Below are 20,774 nucleotides of genomic sequence, written 5' to 3'. Positions count from 1 at the left end.
TCAGTTAATGTGTTTGCGGCCTGCTGACACACACGACTCGGGCCAATCACACAGGTCAAGGGCTGTCGATAGACAAAGGACAGTATTTGGTATGAACGTTGCACGCAAATATGACGAGTGTTATGGTCATCTGATCATAGGCCTGCGCAGACCAGAGACACAGTGTGTAAGAAAGCGGCAGTACAAGACAGGAGAGCGTTGAGACCGGGACTGTTAGTCAGCCATGAAGTCGGTCCTGGTGCAGTCCTCCAGTGAAACGTACGAGTCCAGGAAGAGACAGTAGAGTTTAGTACGGTGATAAACAGTCTAACGTTGTAGTAGTTGATTGTGTTGCCAATTGTGTCATATTGGCTGTTTTATTTGACCCTTATTAAAGTACCAGATTATTTGGAGCCTTGTTGTCAAGTTCTTGATGTATTGTGTGTGTTTAGCAGTGCTTACAGAAGGCCTGATTATGAGAGAATCGTAACAGATCTATTCTAAATTGAGAAAGGGGGAGAGAAATTGGTAGTTTCTTTTAAAAAATGCAAGGACCTAAGAAGTGTTTGGTTTGTGTCTATGTAAGGTCAGCCACTCCATTGGAAGAAACAAGGGCAAAAAAGTGCGTTGCTGGGGATAAAAGGCGTTTCGTTAAAAAAAATTGAGTGTAGTGTGTGTTCGGGTGAGTGGAAGGGGAGGGGAGCGTTATGATGCATGCGGACGAGAAGGCTACAACTGATGGGCCTAAGAAGTGTTGTACATACTCTTTAGGGAAGGGGGGTGGGTGCGGGCCGTTGAAATGAAAGATGAAAGAGTCAGTAAAGGGGTCTTATAGGCCTATATTTGAGGACCAGAAAATTGTCTTAGGGGTGAGGACTGGGGAGCGTTGTAATGAGGGCCGTTTTATTGAAGGGTGAACAAGTGTTCCTAGCAAAATAAACATATACCAACTATTTAAACTGTAGCGCAGCACGGATTTATCAGCTAGTGCATACATAATGATATATATATATATAATTTTATGGACGTCTACATAAAGATCTAAGTATGTAGTGGGTCTAAATAAAGACTTTGTAGCCCTAAAAAAGACTATCTAGATATAGATATCTAGGCCTAGTCTATAAATGAAGACCAAGGGCGCCGATTTTTTTTTTTTTTTTTTTTTTTTGCAGGGCAGGGGGTACAAATTGCAACCTAAGGCTCATAATCGTTGCTTGAACTTTATTGTTACAGAGAATATTAAAGAAAAGAAATGGTGCCTCCCACCCCCAATCCCTCTGTGGTATTGAATGCACTGTAGATGCTTGTTTCGTGAAATTAAAAAACAACAACATTAGAACAAACTATTTACTGTACACGTTGTTTATTCGTACTGCCCGTGCTGTGCTTCCCTACGGTCGATCAAACAAAATTGTCAAGAACTTTACAGATGAGTTGCTTCTCGTCGCAAGCTGGCGATGGACGCTTATCATGCACAGTGCTGAGAGTATTGATGGGCAAGCTGGCGATGGGCGCTTATCAAGCATAGTGCTGAGAGTATTGATGGGCAAGCTGGCGATGGACGCTTTTCATGCACAGTGCTGAGAGTATTGATGGGCAAGCTGGCGATGGACGCTTTTCATGCACAGGCTGAGAGTATTGATGGGCAAGCTGGCGATGGACGCTTTTCATGAACAGTGCTGAGAGTATTGATGGGCAAGCTGGCGATGGGCGCTTATCAAGCATAGTGCTGAGAGTATTGATGGGCAAGCTGGCGATGGACGCTTTTCATGCACAGTGCTGAGAGTATTGATGGGCAAGCTGGCGATGGACGCTTTTCATGCACCGTGCTGAGAGCCTTGATGGGCAAGCTGGCGATGGACGCTTTTCATGCACAGTGCTGAGAGTATTGATGGGCAAGCTGGCGATGTACGCTTATCATGCAGTGCTGAGAGTCTTGATGGGCAAGCTGGTGATGGACGCTTTTCATGCACAGTGCTGAGAGTATTGATGGGCAAGCTGGCGATGGGCGCTTATCAAACATAGTGCTGAAAGCCTTGATGGACAAGCTGGTGATGTACGCTTATCATGCAGTGCTGAGAGTCTTGATGGGCAAGCTGGCGATGGGCGCTTATCAAGCATAGTGCTGAAAGCCTTGATGGACAAGCTGGCGATGTACGCTTATCATGCACAGCACTGGCGGATCCAGAACTTTGGAGTGGGGGGGGGGGCGATTTCTTTCCAAACCCTAACCCTAACGCCCAGAAAACCCTAACCCTATGCATAAACGTGCGTACAGCATATATATATAATATATATATATATATATTTATATATATATATATATATTTATATATATATATATATATATATATATATATATATATATATATATATATATATATATATATTCGATATCTGAGAATAAAATAAGACTGTTTCTCAATCTTCGGCGAAAAAAAAACAGAAAAAAAAACAGTCTTACTCTTGCAAGATTGGGGGTCTGATGGAGAGCGCTGTAATCTTCTTCAGTGGGGTTAGGGGCGAAGCCCCGACGCCCAAAAGCGTTTTCTTGCATTTTTCTCTGCAGAAACGCATTCTTCTGACATCTACAGCTCATTACTTATTAGTGGTGTTCGGGGCGAAGCCCCGACGCCAAAAGCGTTTTCTTGCATTTTTCACGGCTGAAACGCCTTCTCCTGACATCTACAGCTCATTACTTATTAGTGGTGTTCGGGGCGAAGCCCCGACGCCAAAAGCGTTTTCTTGCATTTCTCACTGCAGAAACGCATTCTCCTGACATCTACAGCTTATTATTCATCAGTGAGGTTCGGGGCGAAGCCTCGACGCTAAAAGCGTTTTCTGGCATTCTTCACTGCATTAACGCATTCTCGTGCACTACAGCTCATTATTCATTCTATTATAAAGTGCCTTTTGAAAAATGAGAAAAATATTCTAATATGAATTTATAGTCCCTTAATACATTGCAAATAAAACCGATTTGTTCTTTGAAAAGATTAGATACCCCACATATTTAGATTAAGGTTTTGAGGATCGCCGCGGAAAAAAAAAAATTCGATTAATAATATTCAATGAAATTCTAGCATACATTGTGAGTTATAGTCCTAAATTTATTTAACTAGAAAAATATGAGAGTAAAGGTTGGAAAAAGTCGACTAGGAAAAGATTATCTGGCTTTTGAACTCATCTCAACCGTGACTGTTATATTGAAAAATTTCGTTTCAATTATAACTTTTCCAAAGCAAAGTCTTTCTTAAAATAGTTATGATAAATTCATGTCAAATTACACAAATTCTGTCTGGAAAGGGCAAGGGCGGTAAAATGAAAACTATTAATTCTCGCTCCTTTTTATAATTTCTGCTATTGATTGCATTTTGCATTAAAGAATAGGGGTTGGGCGACTCGATATAAGAATTTACTTTATAGCATATATAAATTATATTAATGACAGATTTTTTAAATTTTGTAATTTCTTACTATAATACAAAAAGAAAAAGTATTGATTTGTCCGATGGGGGGAAGGGGATTGCATGTATCGCACTTCCACCTGTTTATATTATATAGATATTCGACTAATTTTGTTCACATACTATGATTTCTCCATAAAAGTAGGACCGCCCCCCCCCACTCAAAGGGTTTAGATGGGAAGGGCGGTGGAGGTATTCGCTCTTCCCCTTCCAATCGGCCAACAGGTGAACGAAATTATATAAAGACCGGTTAAAATACCAATAACAAGTTTTAATCATATAGATATTTAATTGATTCTGTTAACAAGCTGTGATTTCTACAAATAAATAGGACCGCCCCCCCACTCGAAAGTTTATGGTGGGGGGGGGGCGGATTGATGCCATCGCCCCCTCCCGACCCTACCGAATCGGCCAAAATACTAGAAAGGGGGGGGGGCGAAATAATCTAAAAATAGGTTGAAATATAAATAATTAGTATATATTATTAACATAAGTAATAAATTCGCATACAAATTGTGTGAATTCTATACTACAATACTATAATTCGTCCGCCCCCCCCCCCCGAAGGGGGGGGGTCGGGCGAGTGGGGGGGCGATCGCCCCTACCGCCCCCCCCCCTGGATCCGCCAGTGATGCACAGTGCTGAGAGTCTTGATGGACAAGCTGGCGATGAACGCTTATCATACACAGTGTCGAATGTCTTTCATCAGTCATGGTTGACCGCAACCAGGTTATGAGTTGTCGTAGTCTGCTGAAAGATCGTTCAATGCTACAATTAGTGGCCGGTAAAGTTATCCAAGAAGAAATCACAATGCTACAACAAGTTAGCAGTGTCCAACGTGGCAATATCTGTGAATACGAATTCCACTAGTCTAACTGCTTCGTTGTCTGCTATTCAAAATACGTTTCAATGCGTTGCTAACAGCAATTAGATTTCTGAATTCTTCACGTCATTGCTGCCTGCATCGTTTTAGGATGCAGACAAAACGGGTTGGACTAAGCATTATTATTGTTTGAAAAACTTGACGTTGAGGACGAAACTAACGAATCAGGATACGGAATGCAAAGTCATGTTCTGTAAAACTCTCAAAATCCTAGTGTGGCGTTTGCTCGGTGTGTCTGTCGACTGCTAATTCTCGGCAGCACCAACTCAATGCCGAATTTGACTGCCAGCAGTTTCGATGTCATCCCTGAAGTGTTCCTCAGCAAGGTCACGCTGGTTTTCGATTATGTCATTGAGACTGCTGATGTGCTGTTCAGCTGCCACCATGTTAAGTTTGACAGACTGCAACATCTGGGCAACTGGTTCAAGAACGGATGAATAATTGACAAGAATGAAAAGACAATCAGAATGGGGGGCATTGGGGGGCAGGCATTGAGTAACACGTATAGTTTGTCTAGTTTCACCAGCAACCTTTATTCCAAGATCCGCCTTTTTTGGTTTAATTATAAACCTTGGAAAAACGGAAGTCATGTTCCAGACGTTACGTCACCTAATAAGATCAACGCAGCTCCGAATATCACCGTAAATACCCCCCCCCCCCTTAACGTGGAAGAAAACTTCCCTTATCTGGTAAGCATAGTATCAAATGACGCATTGCTTTTAAGGAAAGTTGATAAGCATCTGATCTGGGTCAGTAGTGCTTTTGGACGCCTCCAAGTGAGTGTGGCTAAATAAATCGCTCCGCCTGCCTACATAAATCAATGTCTACCAAGCAGTGGTTCTTTCAACCCCTCTACGTGGATCTGAGACATGGGTACTTAACAGAGAGCTACTAAGACTTCTTGAACTCATTCACCAAAGATGTTTGCACACCATCATGAACATACGGTGGCAAGATGTTCTTGCGAATGCCGGTATGAACTGTGTAGAAGAACCTCAGCTCGCGTCGTGAGCGGGGCACGTATCCCGTATGGAGGATTTAGATCTAGATTAGATAACGTAGCTTAGGGCTTTAATTTAAAAATAATAATAAATAATCTAGACTATATCTAGATTATAAATATAGGTCTATGTAGGCCTATATAAAAAATATATACATAGACTCTATATATACTTAACTAGACTAAATTACGAGATCTAGAGTAGTAGAGAGGATAGATATAGATCTGAGTATATATTATAGACCCTATAGATCTATATTCTATATCTAGATTTAGAAGTCTAATAAAGTAGGCTACATATAATATATATATATATATATATATATATATATATATATATATATATATATATATAGGTCTAATATGTGTGTGTGTGTATCTATATCTATATATATAGGCCTAAATCTAGATCTAGAATAGGCCCTATAAGATCTATAGTAGGCCTACTGTATAATATAATTAATAATATAATAGAATAACACTAAGAGTAAGAGTAGTATTTTAGTATAGTATTATTATTATATTAGTAAGAGTAAGAGTGACATGAATCTACTTATTTAGTCTACTAGACTGGTCTGTAAGTTAAGGTTATAAACCCTACAAAGTCTATATATTGATTTTATTTTTAACTGATTAACTCACGAAGATAGATTTCTGGATGGTTTACTTAATTTGGTAGACAATCTACTCAATCTAGTCGATTGAGCGGCTATTAGGGGTGTAGCAGATGACTTTTGTAATTTAGGTAGAGAAACATTCGACAGTAGTAGATCTATTTCTGACATATCTTCTGCTAGACTATAAGGAAGGGACTGCACTGCGAAGGCTTTACACCAAAGTTATCTATGCATTGTTCCGTAAGTTTATGGACTTCTTCCGGTATAATTTGCTTTGATGACCAGCAATCTCTCAAAATCTTATACTCTTAAGCGAGCAATTCTTGTATGTATGTATGTATGTTTATATATACATTTTATTTCTAAAACGGCTCTAACGATTTTCTTTAAAATTTCAAGTTATGTGCATATTAGTGAGAAAAAAAATTCTCAAATTATTGGCCACATCGGGAAAACTCGAGGGCGACCGTTATATCGGTTTGAAAATGCCTCATTATCGAAAAATTAATTTTGGCTAGAATGTTTTATGAATGAAAATTTTCCATGACGTAAACGTGAAAAACGCTGCTTACGTCACTAGGCTTACTGCAGTACACTAAAATATTTCTTTGCAAACAAGAACGAGTTTTAAAGAATCAATAGACCTAATTAAACATTTGCGCACCATCTTACTGTAGATTGATTTATTATGGAACTATGAAAGAGATGTAATGAAATTAAATGTGCCGATGGATGATTTGTGTTTTAAGTGCGTAATACATTTTTTACTCTTTAATTGCGTTAGAGCGGTGTAGATACCTTTTACTTTGTTGTTAATTTTGTTGGTGACCTCCAGCTGTCTCGTTCTGAGGCCGCATGCAACCATGCGCTCTCTTCTATGTCAGCTAAGGCAAGTTGGCGCCTAAGCTGGTCTTTTAAGCGTTTCGGTGTTACGTCGACCACTTTTTAGCTCACCAAAAAAGACTGCCTTTGGCATGCGTTCATCTGAGATTCGTCTCCCTTACAGGATACTGCTCTGTCCAGCGTAACTGTCGGACTTAAAGAATTCCCTCTATACAAAGGCCGCGAATACACATTTGAGGCCAAAAGAAAATCTGCTGCCGAAGACAGACGCTGACGCTTAAAGAAAATCTTAATCAAGCACCGCGGACAATGGTTATGCTTGCCCTGGGCGTGGCAAAGTATGTAGGTCACAGCTGGGGTTGCGTAGCCACGGGAAATACTGCAATCCTCATTAATTTTCGGACTCGAAGACAAGCCTTATTATTATTATTATTATTTTGCTGGTGAATTATTACCATGTGTTCATGCTTCGGTGTCTACTGTCCCGTACCAAAACAAAGGAAATGGTCATAACACAGCTTCTCCAGGCCTTACTTGCTCACACTAAACATGATATCCATCTAGCGGTCAACGAGTTTGCGTACGCTGCAGCCTTTTTTGATTTCACTATAAACCTCGGTAAAAAGCTTGGAGTTAGGGTAGTGATGTCGGAAGGCCCAGGAGAGATCTGAATGGAGGGATCTGTAAAAGGAGGCCATATCCCTCCACGGGCTGTAGCACCAGTGGGATGGATGGATGGCAAAAGCCGGTATGAACTTCTTATAGTCCGACAGTCAGGTTGGGCAGGGCACATATCCCGTATGGGGGACGAACATATTGTTCGGCGTAACAGAGGTGCTCCACGGAAACGTTTCTTTAGAAAACTAATGCAATGATTTAAGTCTATTAAGAAAAAATGCGCCAGTTTACTTTGTCACAAAGTGCCTGTTTTACCCTATAACGTAGAGATTTGCGTCACTTGATGTTTAGTACTAAAGCCATAATGAATATACTAATTCCATAATTAAATGTCTGAACGTAACCATCTAAGAAGTTACACTGCAAAGACTTTCTTCCAAGCAAATAATAGTGTGCCTACAATAGTTTTACGCAAAAAAATGGATTGCAAAACTATAAGACGGGCGTGAGCTGTGGTTTGTCTAGAGTCTAGACTGTAGGAGGACTTAAGAGACTTTATATTTAATCGCCATGTACAATTACATTTAGAACTAACAGAACACTAAAGCAACTCTTCAGATTTGTAGTCTTTATCTGATCGTTCATTTTCGTAATTACAAAAATATTCCCAAAATGACTTCGGCATATAACCTTTTTGTAAAGAAATCACACAATTATTATACGAATTTATTAGTTATATTATATATATATATATATATTTGATTAAATCTTGTTATTAATATTTTAACCGATCTTTACATTATGTCGTTCACCTGTTGCTGTTGGTTGATTGGGAGGGGGGGGGGGGAACGAATACCTCTACTGCCCTTCCCACCTAAACACTTTGAGTGGAGGGGGCGGTCCTACTTTTATGGAGAAATCATAGTTTGTGAACAAAATTAGTTGCAAAAAAATTAATATATAAATGTTATATTATGTCGCTACCCTTCTGGTATTTTGGCCGATTCGATGAGGTGGGGGAGGGTGATTGCTTCTACTGCCCTCCCCACTCTAGCCCTCTGAGTGGGGGCGGTCCAATTTTTATGGAGAAATCATAGTTTGAGAACAAAGTTGAATATCCATATAATATTATTAAGCTACATATTTAGGGCCAATGTTTTAACCCATTTGTATATTATGTCGCACACATACTCTGATCTCAAATTTTATCATTAGTAAATATAAAATGAAACAGGGTTGTACCGGGTGGGAGGGGCGATAGGCTAGCTACATGCAAACGCCTTCCGCCCATTGGACAAACCAATATTTTTTTTTTTTTTGTATTGTAGTTAAGTAATTACAATTTTAAAAAAAAAATGCCACTAATAAATTTATATCTATATTATAAAGTAGAAAGTAAGGCGTATGTAGGCCTATGTAAGTATGTCATGGGCGTAGCCAGGATTTTTTTCGGGGGGGGGGGGGGTCCTCCCGCGATAAAAAAAAATTATATGTATGTATGTGTGTGTGTATGTACATAATATTTATTATATTCTGACCCCTCATTCTTTCGGAAGACGTTTATTGTGCCCTAGAATAGGTTCTTCCTGGTGGCAAGGGAGTCTGGGGGAGCGCTTGGAGCTTCCACAGCGCGGGGGCGGAGCCCGCCGCCAAACACTATTTCTGGTATTGAAAGCCAACAAAATGCATATTCTGAAGTATCTACAGTGCATTTTCCTGCTATTAAAAAGGTTTATTTCAAAAACCTAATGTGCTATTCTTACTGACTTAGACTCTCTCGCGTTTCCTCAAAAATCTGTCACTGGTAATGTCTTAAGCCTCTTCCCACCTGCTCTCAGGACCTCCATGAATGTGTGGCGCCAAGTTGTACTAGGATGTCATCGCAACTCTTATTATGCGTAATTCATTTTGTCAGAAAACATGTCCCGCAAACCTCATGCGACGCTGTCACAATCTTACTAATGGGTCGACTCCCAGTTCGTCATAGGATTTCTTTGATTTAGACCCGATCTCTATAACTGACTCCTAAAAACCTTCTTAGCCATCTTTGTTGAGCCACATTTAGTGTTTATCAGTTTTGGCAGATGACTATTCACTGCACTTTATTAATGGAGCCCAGCCACTGGTAGAAATGTGTAACCTCTCTTGAATATGCTTTTGGAATAAGGTGACTGTAGTTTGCTTTAGATTTTAAATCGAAAAGGGAAGTTTTATCGTCAAAATCATTTGTTGGGGGTTTTAAACTAAAAAATCCCTGGAGTTTTTTTTTTTAAATTTAGCTACGATCATAGAATTTGGTATTGTAGTTTGCTTTAGAATAATATTGATGATAGAGGTTTTCCACATCAAAACTCTCTGTTGGGGAAATTTAAACTCAAAACCATCAGGAGGGGTTTTGAACTTTAAAAAAAAAAGCCATCTGTAGGAGAGGGGTTTAAACTCAAAACACCTTCATTGGCTTGGCTACGCTCAAATAATTTTAGTGTGTAATTTGCTTTTTTATATTGAAGAGGTATTTTTAGCTTCAAACCCCGCTGGCGGTGGGTTTAAACTCAAAACCCCTTTGGCTATGCTCATAACATTTTGAGTGCGTAATTTGCTTTTTTTTATATTGAAGAGGGGGTTTTAAAGTCAAAATAATCCTCAACTTTGCTCTTAGAATTTGAATATAGTCGTTTGCATTTTATTTTTTGTTTTGTTTTATAGAAGAGGGGGATTTAACTGCAAAAACCACTGGTAGGGGTTTTAAACTCAAAAACCCCTGGTAGGGTGTTGTAAACTCAAACCCCCTGGTAGGGGGTTTTAAACTCAAAAATACCTTGGCTGTGCTGGGACAAGCGTTGTTCCGTATTAAAATCTCACCTAAAATAAACAAAATCAAAGCAAAAAATCTGTCACTAAATTCCGAATTTCATTTCGGGGGGAGGGGGGGTGAACCCCCAACCCCCCCCCCCCGGCTACGCCCATGATGTATGTATGTACGTATGTTACGAATAGAAATCAAAACCGTTTGACCAATCTTGATAAAACTTAGCAGAAATTCAGGTCAATTAGCTATTTTTAGCTCCATTCATAATATTTTTGTTATTCATGAATTCATGCATTCGCTTTACTTATTATTATTTTCTTTGTTTCAAATGTACTATATCAGCGACTACATCAGCAATACGCAAGTTAAGACCCGCAAGCAGAGGGTAATATTGTCTAGTATGCTATAAATTAAATTCTTATATCAAAGAATCGTTAATTAAAACTCTTTCAGTGCGGCGTTACTCTCAGCGAGTAACTTCACTAGCGCTGGTCAGTGCGGCATTACTCACATCTATATAGTAACTTGGTTTATAATATTTTTTTACTTTTTTTTATGTTAAACCATAGTTAAACTTTATATTTCTCTCTTTTTTTTTCCGGTTGTGAGAGTGATTGTTCTATGTTTTGGTAATGAATTCTATGCAGTACAAATATGTTTTTTTTTTTAATAAAAAGACAACATTGTGTTAATGGTTCCTCTTTTATAGTTTATTTCCTGGGACCCGAAAAATGTAAATAATACAATGTCTTAGTGCATTTCTGCTGACACCGTGTCAGGCTCTGGTGGTTTATTATTCTCTAGGACTGCAAAAGCCATGTTAACCTATTTCTTACTAATAAGGCCTTTTGAGACGAAAAGAAAATCTATCTTATATATATCATATATTACAGACATTACTTCAAAAAAGAAGCTAATTATGTCCTACCCATTTCATATGTTAATCTAGTAATGCATGACTTTAACTCTGCTTGCAAGGTCTTTGGTTTTTCTGTCTGGCTCAGGCAACCCATTGCACTCTCTAATGGCACTAGGAAAGAAGGAGCACTTGTACGAATTTGTTTTAGCGTATGAAATAAGAAAAGCTTAACATTTTTTTTTTATTCTTTTTGAAGTCTTTTAACGTCTTATCTTATCTTATATGATACAGACGTTACTTCAAAAAAAAGAAGATGATTACATCCTACGCGTCATGCATTTAGTCATGCATATTAACCAATGACCTAAATTCTGCCAAGTCACTGGTTTTCCTGGCTAGCTCAGGCAACCCATTTCATGCTCTAATAGCGCTAGGGAAGAAAGAGCATTTATACAATTTTGTCCTAGCATATGGGACGAGGAATGTGCCTTTATCTTTGTGTCTTTCTGGGTATTTTATTAAATTTTGTTTTTGTATTTGAAGATTATGGTTCAGTGTTTTATGTATAATCGTTACTTTACTTTTAAGTCTTTGTCTATCCTGAAGACTTTCTAAATTTAGTGATTTTACTAAAGGTGTTACTCTAGTCAAATGTGAATATTCGTTTGTTATGAATCTCACAGCTCTATTTTGTGTCTGTTCCAGTTTCTTAATGTTTTCTTGAGTTGGGGGGGGGGTCCAAACAGAGGATGCATATTCTATTATTGGCCTAACCAAGGTTAAATAACATTTTAGTTTTATGTTCTTATTTGATTTATAGAAATTTCTTTTAATAAACCCTAATGCTTTGTTTGATTTTTTGATAGTTTCATCAATATGGGGATTCCATGATAGTTTTTCATTTATTATGACTTCTCGGTATTTTGCGTTTTTAGTCTGTGTTACTGGTTTACCATAAATAAGATAAGTGGAATTAATTTGTTTTAGTTTTTGTGTTACTCTTAATAACTGACATTTTTCTGGGTGGAAAGACATGCTCCAATTTGATTCCCATTTCTGTAATTCATCTAATTCTCTTTGTAAAATGTCTGTATCTTGTGTTGTTTTTATTGTTCTATATATTATGATATCGTCTGCGAATAATCTGACTTTTGTTCCTGAACTTATGCAATTTGGTAAATCATTTATGTAAATTAAAAATAGTAGTGGACCTAAGACTGTTCCTTGTGGTACACGTGAGTTTACTGTTATTGGTGTTGATTTAGAGCCATTTATTTATGTTCTCTCCCTATCAGAAAATCTTTAATCCACTGATGCAATGGACCATCAATGCCAAAATATTTTATTTTTTTAAGCAAATCTACTGCCGATGACAGACGTATAGGCTACTGCGAAAAGAGAACCTAAACTGACCACCGCCGGACAAAGATTACCATTATGTCTGCGTTGAATGCAAAATATTAAGACGCAACTGGGACTGTGTAGCCACGTGAAATACAGTCTGAGACGGCTGTGAGCAACAGCTGATAGCTGTATATGTTTTAACTCGAAGTTTCTCCTAGACTGGATGCCAACCAAGGCCATAGAGCCCAGTTTGCACAAAGGCCGAATTTTAGTTTTAGTTAATCTACATTTCTATAACTTATAAACAATAAAGTTTGCTAATACATATTATAGTTCTTGTTTAGGATTTCGCTATTAGATCTAGACTAAAAGTATATATAGGTCTGTGTTGTAGATATAAAGTGTATAAATAAAAGAGTTACATAGCAATGTTTAAAAAAACAACAAAAAAAACTTTGCGGAAATACAAATGTGTCAAAGGTCATTTGGCAATGTTTACAAATTTAGATCTTTGAGTCGTTAGATGTCATTGATTGAAATGATATTATAAAAACTAAAGTTTAAACAGGTAGTCTATTAATATTATAGATTCTAGACGCAGCAGCAGAGTTGTTGTGTGGAGCTTTTGCAAAAGAGCATTGGATTTTGAGTCTCTCACGACTCAGGTCCTTAGTAAGTTAGTAACTTAGTCGACTTAGGCTTAGATTAGAATAGTTAGAAGTAAAGAAGAATGAACTTATTAATATTATAATTATAATATAATGAAGTCATTGAATTTGATTGAATTGAACTGAAGAAGAATTAGACTTAGAATGAACTTTAATGAAAATGATTAATTAATGATATTATTATTTATTATAATTATTATATATTATTAATCTATAGTATATTAATATATATTATATATAATATTATATTAAATTAATAGTATATAGATCTATATTCAATATTGTCTATAGTCTATATTACTCTATATCAATATATATCAGATCTAGCTAGAGTAGATGTGGACTGTGGTAGATGTGACATTAAAATTAAATTAAGAACATATGATAAACTTATACTAGAATAATTTATATTATGATGAACTGAATCTATTTATCTACTAACAAAAATTGGTCATGCAGCCGCTCATGCAGCATGCATTTTAGACTCAATCTTGGTCCAGGGTTCAAACACTGCCTTCCACCATCCCCTGCTATCTTACTGATGATTGAAAGTACATGAAACTTACATATCTAGTTTAACATATATATATGGAAAGCAGCCAGCATTGTCATCATCATCAAAGTTTGTTAAGATTATGCAGAGCCCTTAATTGACTTGTTGCACACAAAGCCAGAAAAGACACGTAAAAAATACAAAATAATTAACTTTGAATATTTGATTTAACATCTTGATGAGTTCCATTTCATAGTAGAATATAGCCCCATTATAAGTTAACTTAAGACTATTTTGTGTTAATTATTTGTCTTTTTTTTTGTTTGTTTTGTAGCTGATGAAGGCCTCATGGCCCAAACGTCCTTTGTTTAACTTAGTCTGGCAGGGTTACATATATGCATGTTTTTCGTATTTTCTATTCAGTCGTTTACCCCTGCAGTGGTAAATCTTTGTTTTTTTTGAGTCTGTATATTGTTTGTTTGCAGGTTTCAAAAGCAGTTACCAATGGCTTCTTTGAAAAAACTTTCATTTCTACAGTTATATAAGCTTTCATCTAATTTGATTGCTGGACAAGGATTGCACACTCCTTTAAAATATTTAGCTGCTGTTGGTTTGGCTGCACAGAGTATTCATGTTGCAAAATCTGATTTGGTTGGTAATTATTCCTTCTTTAAATCAATATTCAGTGATTTTCTTTTGAGACTTAAATATCTATGGGGCAAGTTTTTGTTTACTTGTTTTAGTGGCTAAGGCTTAATGAATATGTCATAGGTAGGCATAATGACTTTCTCTCTTGCTTCATTAAGCTAGTAAAATGACTCAGAGACAACACCAGCTAAAAAAAAATCATAGCCCTATTTGGATTTGAACTTGAAACTCATATTACAGCAATCCAGCACTTTACAACTTAGCTAAAATAATACATTTTATTATATTATGAAATAATATTGTATTTTATATATATTTATTTATTTATAATTTTTGTGTATATGAGTGGTAACTTTTTTTTTTTTCATTATTTGTTTCATCGTAAGTAGAAATATAGTAAGAAATCAATTATAATACTGAAATAAAAATTAAATTAATTTTTTAAAGTGTTAGTAATTCCAAAAAAGAATAAGAAGAAAAAAAAATTATATATTCTTTCTTTTATGAAATCTAATATTATCTAAATATTGTGCGGTTAGAGTTGTCTGATAATGTACTTATCAATTAGCACTCAAAGTAGCCTTGAGTACCCCTGGTATTTACAATACTAGGAACATGAACTTTGTGTAATAGTTAATCATTTTAAATGTTGTAGTCAGAATGGTGTGGGTAGTGGATGGAGAGATGGTGATGATGTGACTTGACTTTATTCAGAGTAGAAATGTTTTAGAATTTATAATATAAATACTGTACTGATATTGGCTAAATAATAATACAAGGTGCTGAGAATTATGTTGATAACATGTTTCTCACATTTAGATGTGTCATGTTGCATACTAATTTGTATTTCAGCACACTTCTTCCAGCTGTTTTTTTTCTGATGAAGTTACGAAGGCAAAAAGTTCCAAGCCCAGTGATACACCAACTATCTTTTCTAAAATAATAAATAAGACCATACCTGCTAAAATTTTATATGAAGATGACAAGGTATTGTTATTAAATTTTTGTATTGTTTTTTTTTTATTTTTATCTAAGCTATGCTTGAAATTATGTTGCCATTCTTTGACCTACATGCTAGTTCAAACCTTCATCCCTGATTAAAAATCCCATGCCTCTGACTGGACATCAACTAAAAACTTTCAGACTGACAGTCTAGTATTTACCACTGCCATTATGTAGATGGGATATTAAAAAAAAAGATTGTTTTGAAAATTATTCTGAATTTGAATTTTTCTTCTTTGTCTCTTTCAAATACTTTAAAAAAAAAAAGATTAGATTTGAAGACAAATATCTTTAGGTTTTAATTGTACTAATTCCTAAAAGCATGCGCTCATAGATGAAGGAGAAGTTACATGTCTCCCACCTAGCATACAACAGCATGATGAGGCGGGTGAGGGCTCTGATTTTCTGGCCAGGAATGGCTGCAGAAATCAAACAGATGTTCGACTCATGCACTGCCTGCCAAGAGAATAAGCCAAGCAATCAAAGAAAAACGTTATGGCCACATTATGAAGGAAAGAGACCTTCAGAAAAGGTTGGAACAGACTTAATAGAAATCCAAAGGAGAACATGCTTGATCACAGTTGACTGCTTCTCACGAATTCACTGTATTCACTAACAGATGGAACATATCGCACATCAGGTCCGATCCAGGACACCCCAAAGCCAACGGAAAAGCTGAGGCCGCAGTAAAAACAATTAAAAACATAATGAGGAAGACTATCAGAACTGGAGATGATCAATACAAAGCCCTGCTGGAACTTCACAGCCCAGATGTGTTTGAACAGAATGCCACAGTCACTACTACCGCTAAATAAACCCCATGAGCCAGAAAGCTACACAGAAGGCCTGGGACTGAAAGCCTGTCACAGGTAAATAATAAAAAAAAAACACTTTGATAAAAGAGCACTAGACCTACCTGGACTGAATGTGGACTAAAACATTTACTTCCAGAATCCAGGAAACAAAGATTGGCGGCCTGGCAAAATCATTATGAGAAACAGTGAGCGGTCCTACACAGTTAAGGGAATGGAGGGCAGTATTTACTTTAGGAACCGAGTGCACCTCCAGCCCAGGAATGTCCCTCAGACAGTTTTTCAGATGAAGAAGTGGTAACCAATAAGGCACCACTGAATGCTTCATCCACAGACTTAACACCACAACCTGCATTAGTGTCCAGCGCCAGCCCTGATGGGACCCAACCATTGGCTCATGGAGCAGAGCCTATTGTAAGAAGGAGTGGGTGAACGAGAGACACCCCTATGTGACACAAGGAATATGACATGGGCAAGTGGTGACAACCCCTCAGTTTTTTTTTTGCTTCATCTTTATAGACTTTCTCTCTCTATATATATATATATATATGTAGTTTTCAATATCCATGTATATTATGTTATACTTATATTATATGTTATACCTATATTTATGATTTTGTTTACATGCCAATGTTGTCTGTTGAAAATGTTATCTACTTACATGGTATCGGGTCAGTGTATGTGAATAGGTTATTGTCTATAATGTTCCTCTGTTCGTGTTGAAAGAACAATGTTTCTGCCATGTGTTTGTATTAGAATGTTGTAGTGAACATGTTTCATCGATAGAAAGGGAAGGATGTTAATACTTGTTATATTTGAGTTATAGTTCTTAGTCATTGTAAATTATATGTCCTTTGTTATGAACAAGTACTTCTGCCAAGATGGCGTCATATGATGAATGAATAAAAGTGTACGGCCCAACGTCTACATTAGTTGCCTTGATACTTTAATACTAATTAACACTCTTACCATTCACAAGTTTTAATTATTTAAAAAAAAATACTAGACTTTTTTCCTTTTTAAGGATTGAATGAAATATTGCTAGATATTTTGTCACCCTATACCATTCTATTAAGTAAAGTTCCTTTTTTAGACTTATATGGCAAATTATGTTATGGTCATCTGTTTCTTTGGCCAACGGTTAACTAGCAGGGTGTCATTTGGCCAGCACAATGACCGCCAGCCTTTATTTTCCCTAAAGTCAGGTACCCTTTAGAGTTGGGTGGACTCTGGTTGCCCTAAAACTCGTGAAATTCAAAATCCCAGTCTTCACTAGTTCAAACCCAGGACCCCAGGTTTGGAAGCCAAGCACTTAACAACTCAGCCACCTGATCCCACTATTCTATAAGGGTTTGAAAAGAGCTTTCAATGTGCAAACATGCACCCTTAGGCATAGGAGTGCAACAAATAATTTGAAAATCCTGTAGAGAAATTATGAAAAATTTAAGAGTTAATCATCCTTATCATAGTCCTTGAACAGCTGGAAATCAGACTTAGAATCAGAAAAATCTTTCGGTGAATCATTAAAAAAATATTTAATTGTGTTTTATTTTCATGAAAGTGTCTTTTTTTTTTCTACTCATCAGTGTTTAGCATTTTCTGATGTTAATCCACAAGCACCAACTCATTTTCTTGTGATTCCCAAAAAAGTCATTCCAACACTGAGCCAAGCCACAGACAATGATCAACTAGTAAGTTATAAATACTTAATAACGCATTCAAAATCACTGTAGTATTTTATTTGCAGCTCTGCAGTTCACTGTTCTGTTGAAAAAGCTATGTTTCTTTTTAGCCATGTGGCTTCTAGATAAACCTTAATCAATGTACTATATTTAATAATTACATACTACAACAAATGTCAGATTTTTTTACAAGAAAACAAGAAATAAAAAGATTGAAACTTCTGTAGAAAAGAGACAAGGGCATCTGGTAACTAAATCCATCACTATGATTAGCTTAGGAATACTAATTATTCTGTTGGGTAACTTTTCTTTACCTTTGTGTGTGTTATTATAAATCTCTTGATATAACCTCTTTCCACTTGGTTGCTAGTTTGTGTATTGAAAAGCTTTAATCTTCCGTTTAAATTGGAATTGTATGTATATATAATGGTGAGTCAATAAAAATATAAAAGTTCCACACATAAGGAATATTTCAAATCTTGAAGCTGGTAATGAAATCAGAGTCTGAGAATTTAGAAAGCTGATCATCTTACACTTTCCAACTTCAATCCATGTAAGTGGAACAATCTAAAGGCAATGAAATATAAAAATTGCTATTTATTGTTTCCTTATTATTGGTTACAAATAATAATAATTATATTGTGGTTTTACTTTTTATTCTTGTAACATTCATTCAAAATTCTATTCTAGTTACTAGGACATTTACTGCTTGTTGCCAAGAATATTGCTGAACAACAGAAACTTGAGAAAGGCTTCAGATTGGGTAAGTTGAGCTACCCCTAATTACCTTTCTTTGGTACTAGTTTTAGAACAAGTTTTGATGGGCCTTTCTTTTAAAAAGAAGTAGATCTAGAGTTGCAGTACTGTGACTTATTTTGATTTTATTTTACCCTCAGTTATCAACAATGGACCTGATGGTGCACAGTCTGTCTATCACCTCCATATACATGTGTTAGGTGGACGTCAGATGGGATGGCCGCCTGGATAAGACACTTCATCCAAAGTTTACACTGTCTATGTCCTAATTAATATTTCTAAAATGTGAGAACTGTATGGGTCTACTTGTGATAAAATATGTTTTTGTACTCATTACATGTGAACATTTGAGAAATCCTATGCAGAGAAATGCTCAGTAACCAATGACATTAGGTTCTGGTTCAATGTTACTGCAACACTTAAAATGAAAATAATTAATATTTCATATTGTCTTTGAAGATGGAGAAATTTATTTTGTGTCTAGACTTAATAGCAATTATAGATTTATGTTTTATGATTTTCATGTTTTTTGTTTTATCCATCAACTTGATTGCATTATACCATAAAAGCTACCAAAAGCTATTTTATATGGTCTAATTTTTTCTTTCTTTCCATATCCTGTACACATGGTGAAATAAAGATTGAAAGATTGTTATTAAATTATGTTCTTGAAACTTTTTGATTCTGTACTTTAATGTTCTCATTCACACATTAATATGCATGACTAAATGCATGACGCGTAGGACGTAATCACCTTCTTTTTTGAAGTAAAGTCTGTATCATATAAGATAAGAAGATAAGTTAACACAAGTAACATTAATTTATCTTCATGTCTGTAGTCCGTAGTTTAATTCTAAAAAGTATAACCCAAAAATACAATTAATGAAATAATTCTTTTGCAAATGATATAATTTATTCATTTCATGGGTCAAAGTTCTAAAAAGCAAAAAATTCACGTTTCGAATGTTTTCCTTGCATAACTTTCATAGCAGTGAAGGAAAAAAAAAAAAAACAACAAAGGTACAAAACAATTTTACATTTAAGAAGCATTCATTGCATGCCAAGAACTTAAAGAACTTCATGCAATACCTTGATGCTTTGACATATAAATGATTCCCTTTCCTAATCACATTTAAGTAATAATAAAACTGGACTAATGTGTGCATAGAGATGATCAAAACAATTACAATATGCCTTTAAGACTGAAAGTAAGACTTTAATACCATTTCAGGGAAATAAACATTTCACAATATACTGTATGTTGTGTTCATAAAGTTAGCCCACTAATGTCAATATTTTATATAATAGTTATAACTGCTCCTTACAATTCATAATTCAATTATATGCCAGCATGGCGTGTCTCTTGATAGACCTACATCTCAAGCTTAATTACTACAGATAAGGAGAAAACAGTTTATATGTTGACCAAAGCATTTCAAACTGTGGAGTCAAGTAACATACACGCAAAAGTTTCATATTAAAAGATTAGCTCTTAATGTACAGACAGTATAAAGGCTTGACAGTATTCACAACAAATAGTCAATATTTCATAAACACATATATTTAACAATGTAGTAACACATATGAATCAAGTTGGGCAAACAAAAATATTAACATCTATGTATTGATTTGTATCAATGATAAAATGAAAGAAAAAAATAAATAAATATAACCTTGTGAATGTAGGGTTTTTTTTGGAAGCCAAGACAAAGATCTTTTAAGGACTTAATTTTTAAAAACTGCAGGCTGTTTCTTCAATACTATTTTTTCATTACAAAATTATCAGATTTCATTATAAAAAAATTAAATTCTACACAAAACTGACTGACACATAAAAAAACAAAAGCAGCATAAATAAAAACATTAGGAAGGGAAAAAGACCATCTATACCACTCTTTGTACTTGGCCCATGTATAGATAATAAACACACACCCACAGGTACTTTTTTTTTTAAAGAGTATAGGTGAATGTAATAATGACTTACTATTCGATAAACTTTAACATGATAGCATGAGCACACATAAGATTCAGTTTAATGGCATTTCACAGCATATGATTATAAATCATTAAGAACAATATTCACAGAGGAAAAACAGATGATCTTCCTCCTTCTCGGCTAGTAATTAAATAAGCAGAACAATACAGGTGAGATAATAGCACTGAAGATCAGTAGTGGATAAGAAAACTAAGAACTCACCCTCACAAATGCAACAAGAGAAATTCAGACAAACATAAATGTAACAGTCAAGTTGAACATCTAGGTGCACAATGCAGAAAAAGTTTATTGTGTTGAG

General features: G+C 35.8%; 2 protein-coding genes across 6 annotated transcripts in view; one reads left to right on the top strand and one right to left on the bottom strand.

Annotated features, from left to right (window-relative positions):
- Nucleotides 1–6,140, bottom strand: part of LOC106078008 (androglobin-like) — an 87,882-nt gene extending 81,742 nt beyond the window's left edge. Inside the window, exon 1 of the mRNA XM_056032908.1 lies at nucleotides 5,972–6,140. Coding sequence (XP_055888883.1) covers nucleotides 5,972–6,114 — 143 coding nt within the window. The 5' untranslated portion in view covers nucleotides 6,115–6,140. The remainder of the gene's footprint in view (nucleotides 1–5,971) is intronic.
- Nucleotides 6,141–6,185: 45 nt separating this feature from the next.
- On the top strand, nucleotides 6,186–20,143 carry LOC106078116 (adenosine 5'-monophosphoramidase HINT1-like). 5 transcript variants are annotated; one of them, XM_056032927.1, is made up of 6 exons: nucleotides 6,186–6,279; nucleotides 14,066–14,231; nucleotides 15,081–15,215; nucleotides 17,629–17,733; nucleotides 18,415–18,487; nucleotides 18,621–20,143. In XM_056032927.1, the coding sequence occupies exons 1-6, from the start codon at nucleotides 6,224–6,226 to the stop codon at nucleotides 18,710–18,712; spliced, it is 627 nt and encodes a 208-aa protein (XP_055888902.1). In that variant the 5' UTR covers nucleotides 6,186–6,223; the 3' UTR covers nucleotides 18,713–20,143. The 5 variants fall into 5 exon arrangements, with proteins under 5 accessions (XP_055888902.1, XP_013094333.2, XP_055888903.1 ...); XM_013238879.2 differs by lacking the exon at nucleotides 6,186–6,279 and adding an exon at nucleotides 12,848–12,987; XM_056032928.1 differs by lacking the exon at nucleotides 6,186–6,279 and adding an exon at nucleotides 12,874–12,899.
- The last annotated feature ends 631 nt before the right edge of the window (nucleotides 20,144–20,774 follow it).

The sequence above is a fragment of the Biomphalaria glabrata genome, chromosome 6, assembly GCF_947242115.1.
Source record: "Biomphalaria glabrata chromosome 6, xgBioGlab47.1, whole genome shotgun sequence".
In the NCBI taxonomy this organism is placed as follows: Eukaryota; Metazoa; Mollusca; class Gastropoda; family Planorbidae; genus Biomphalaria; species Biomphalaria glabrata.
This window is presented reverse-complemented; position numbering and strand designations above follow the sequence as displayed.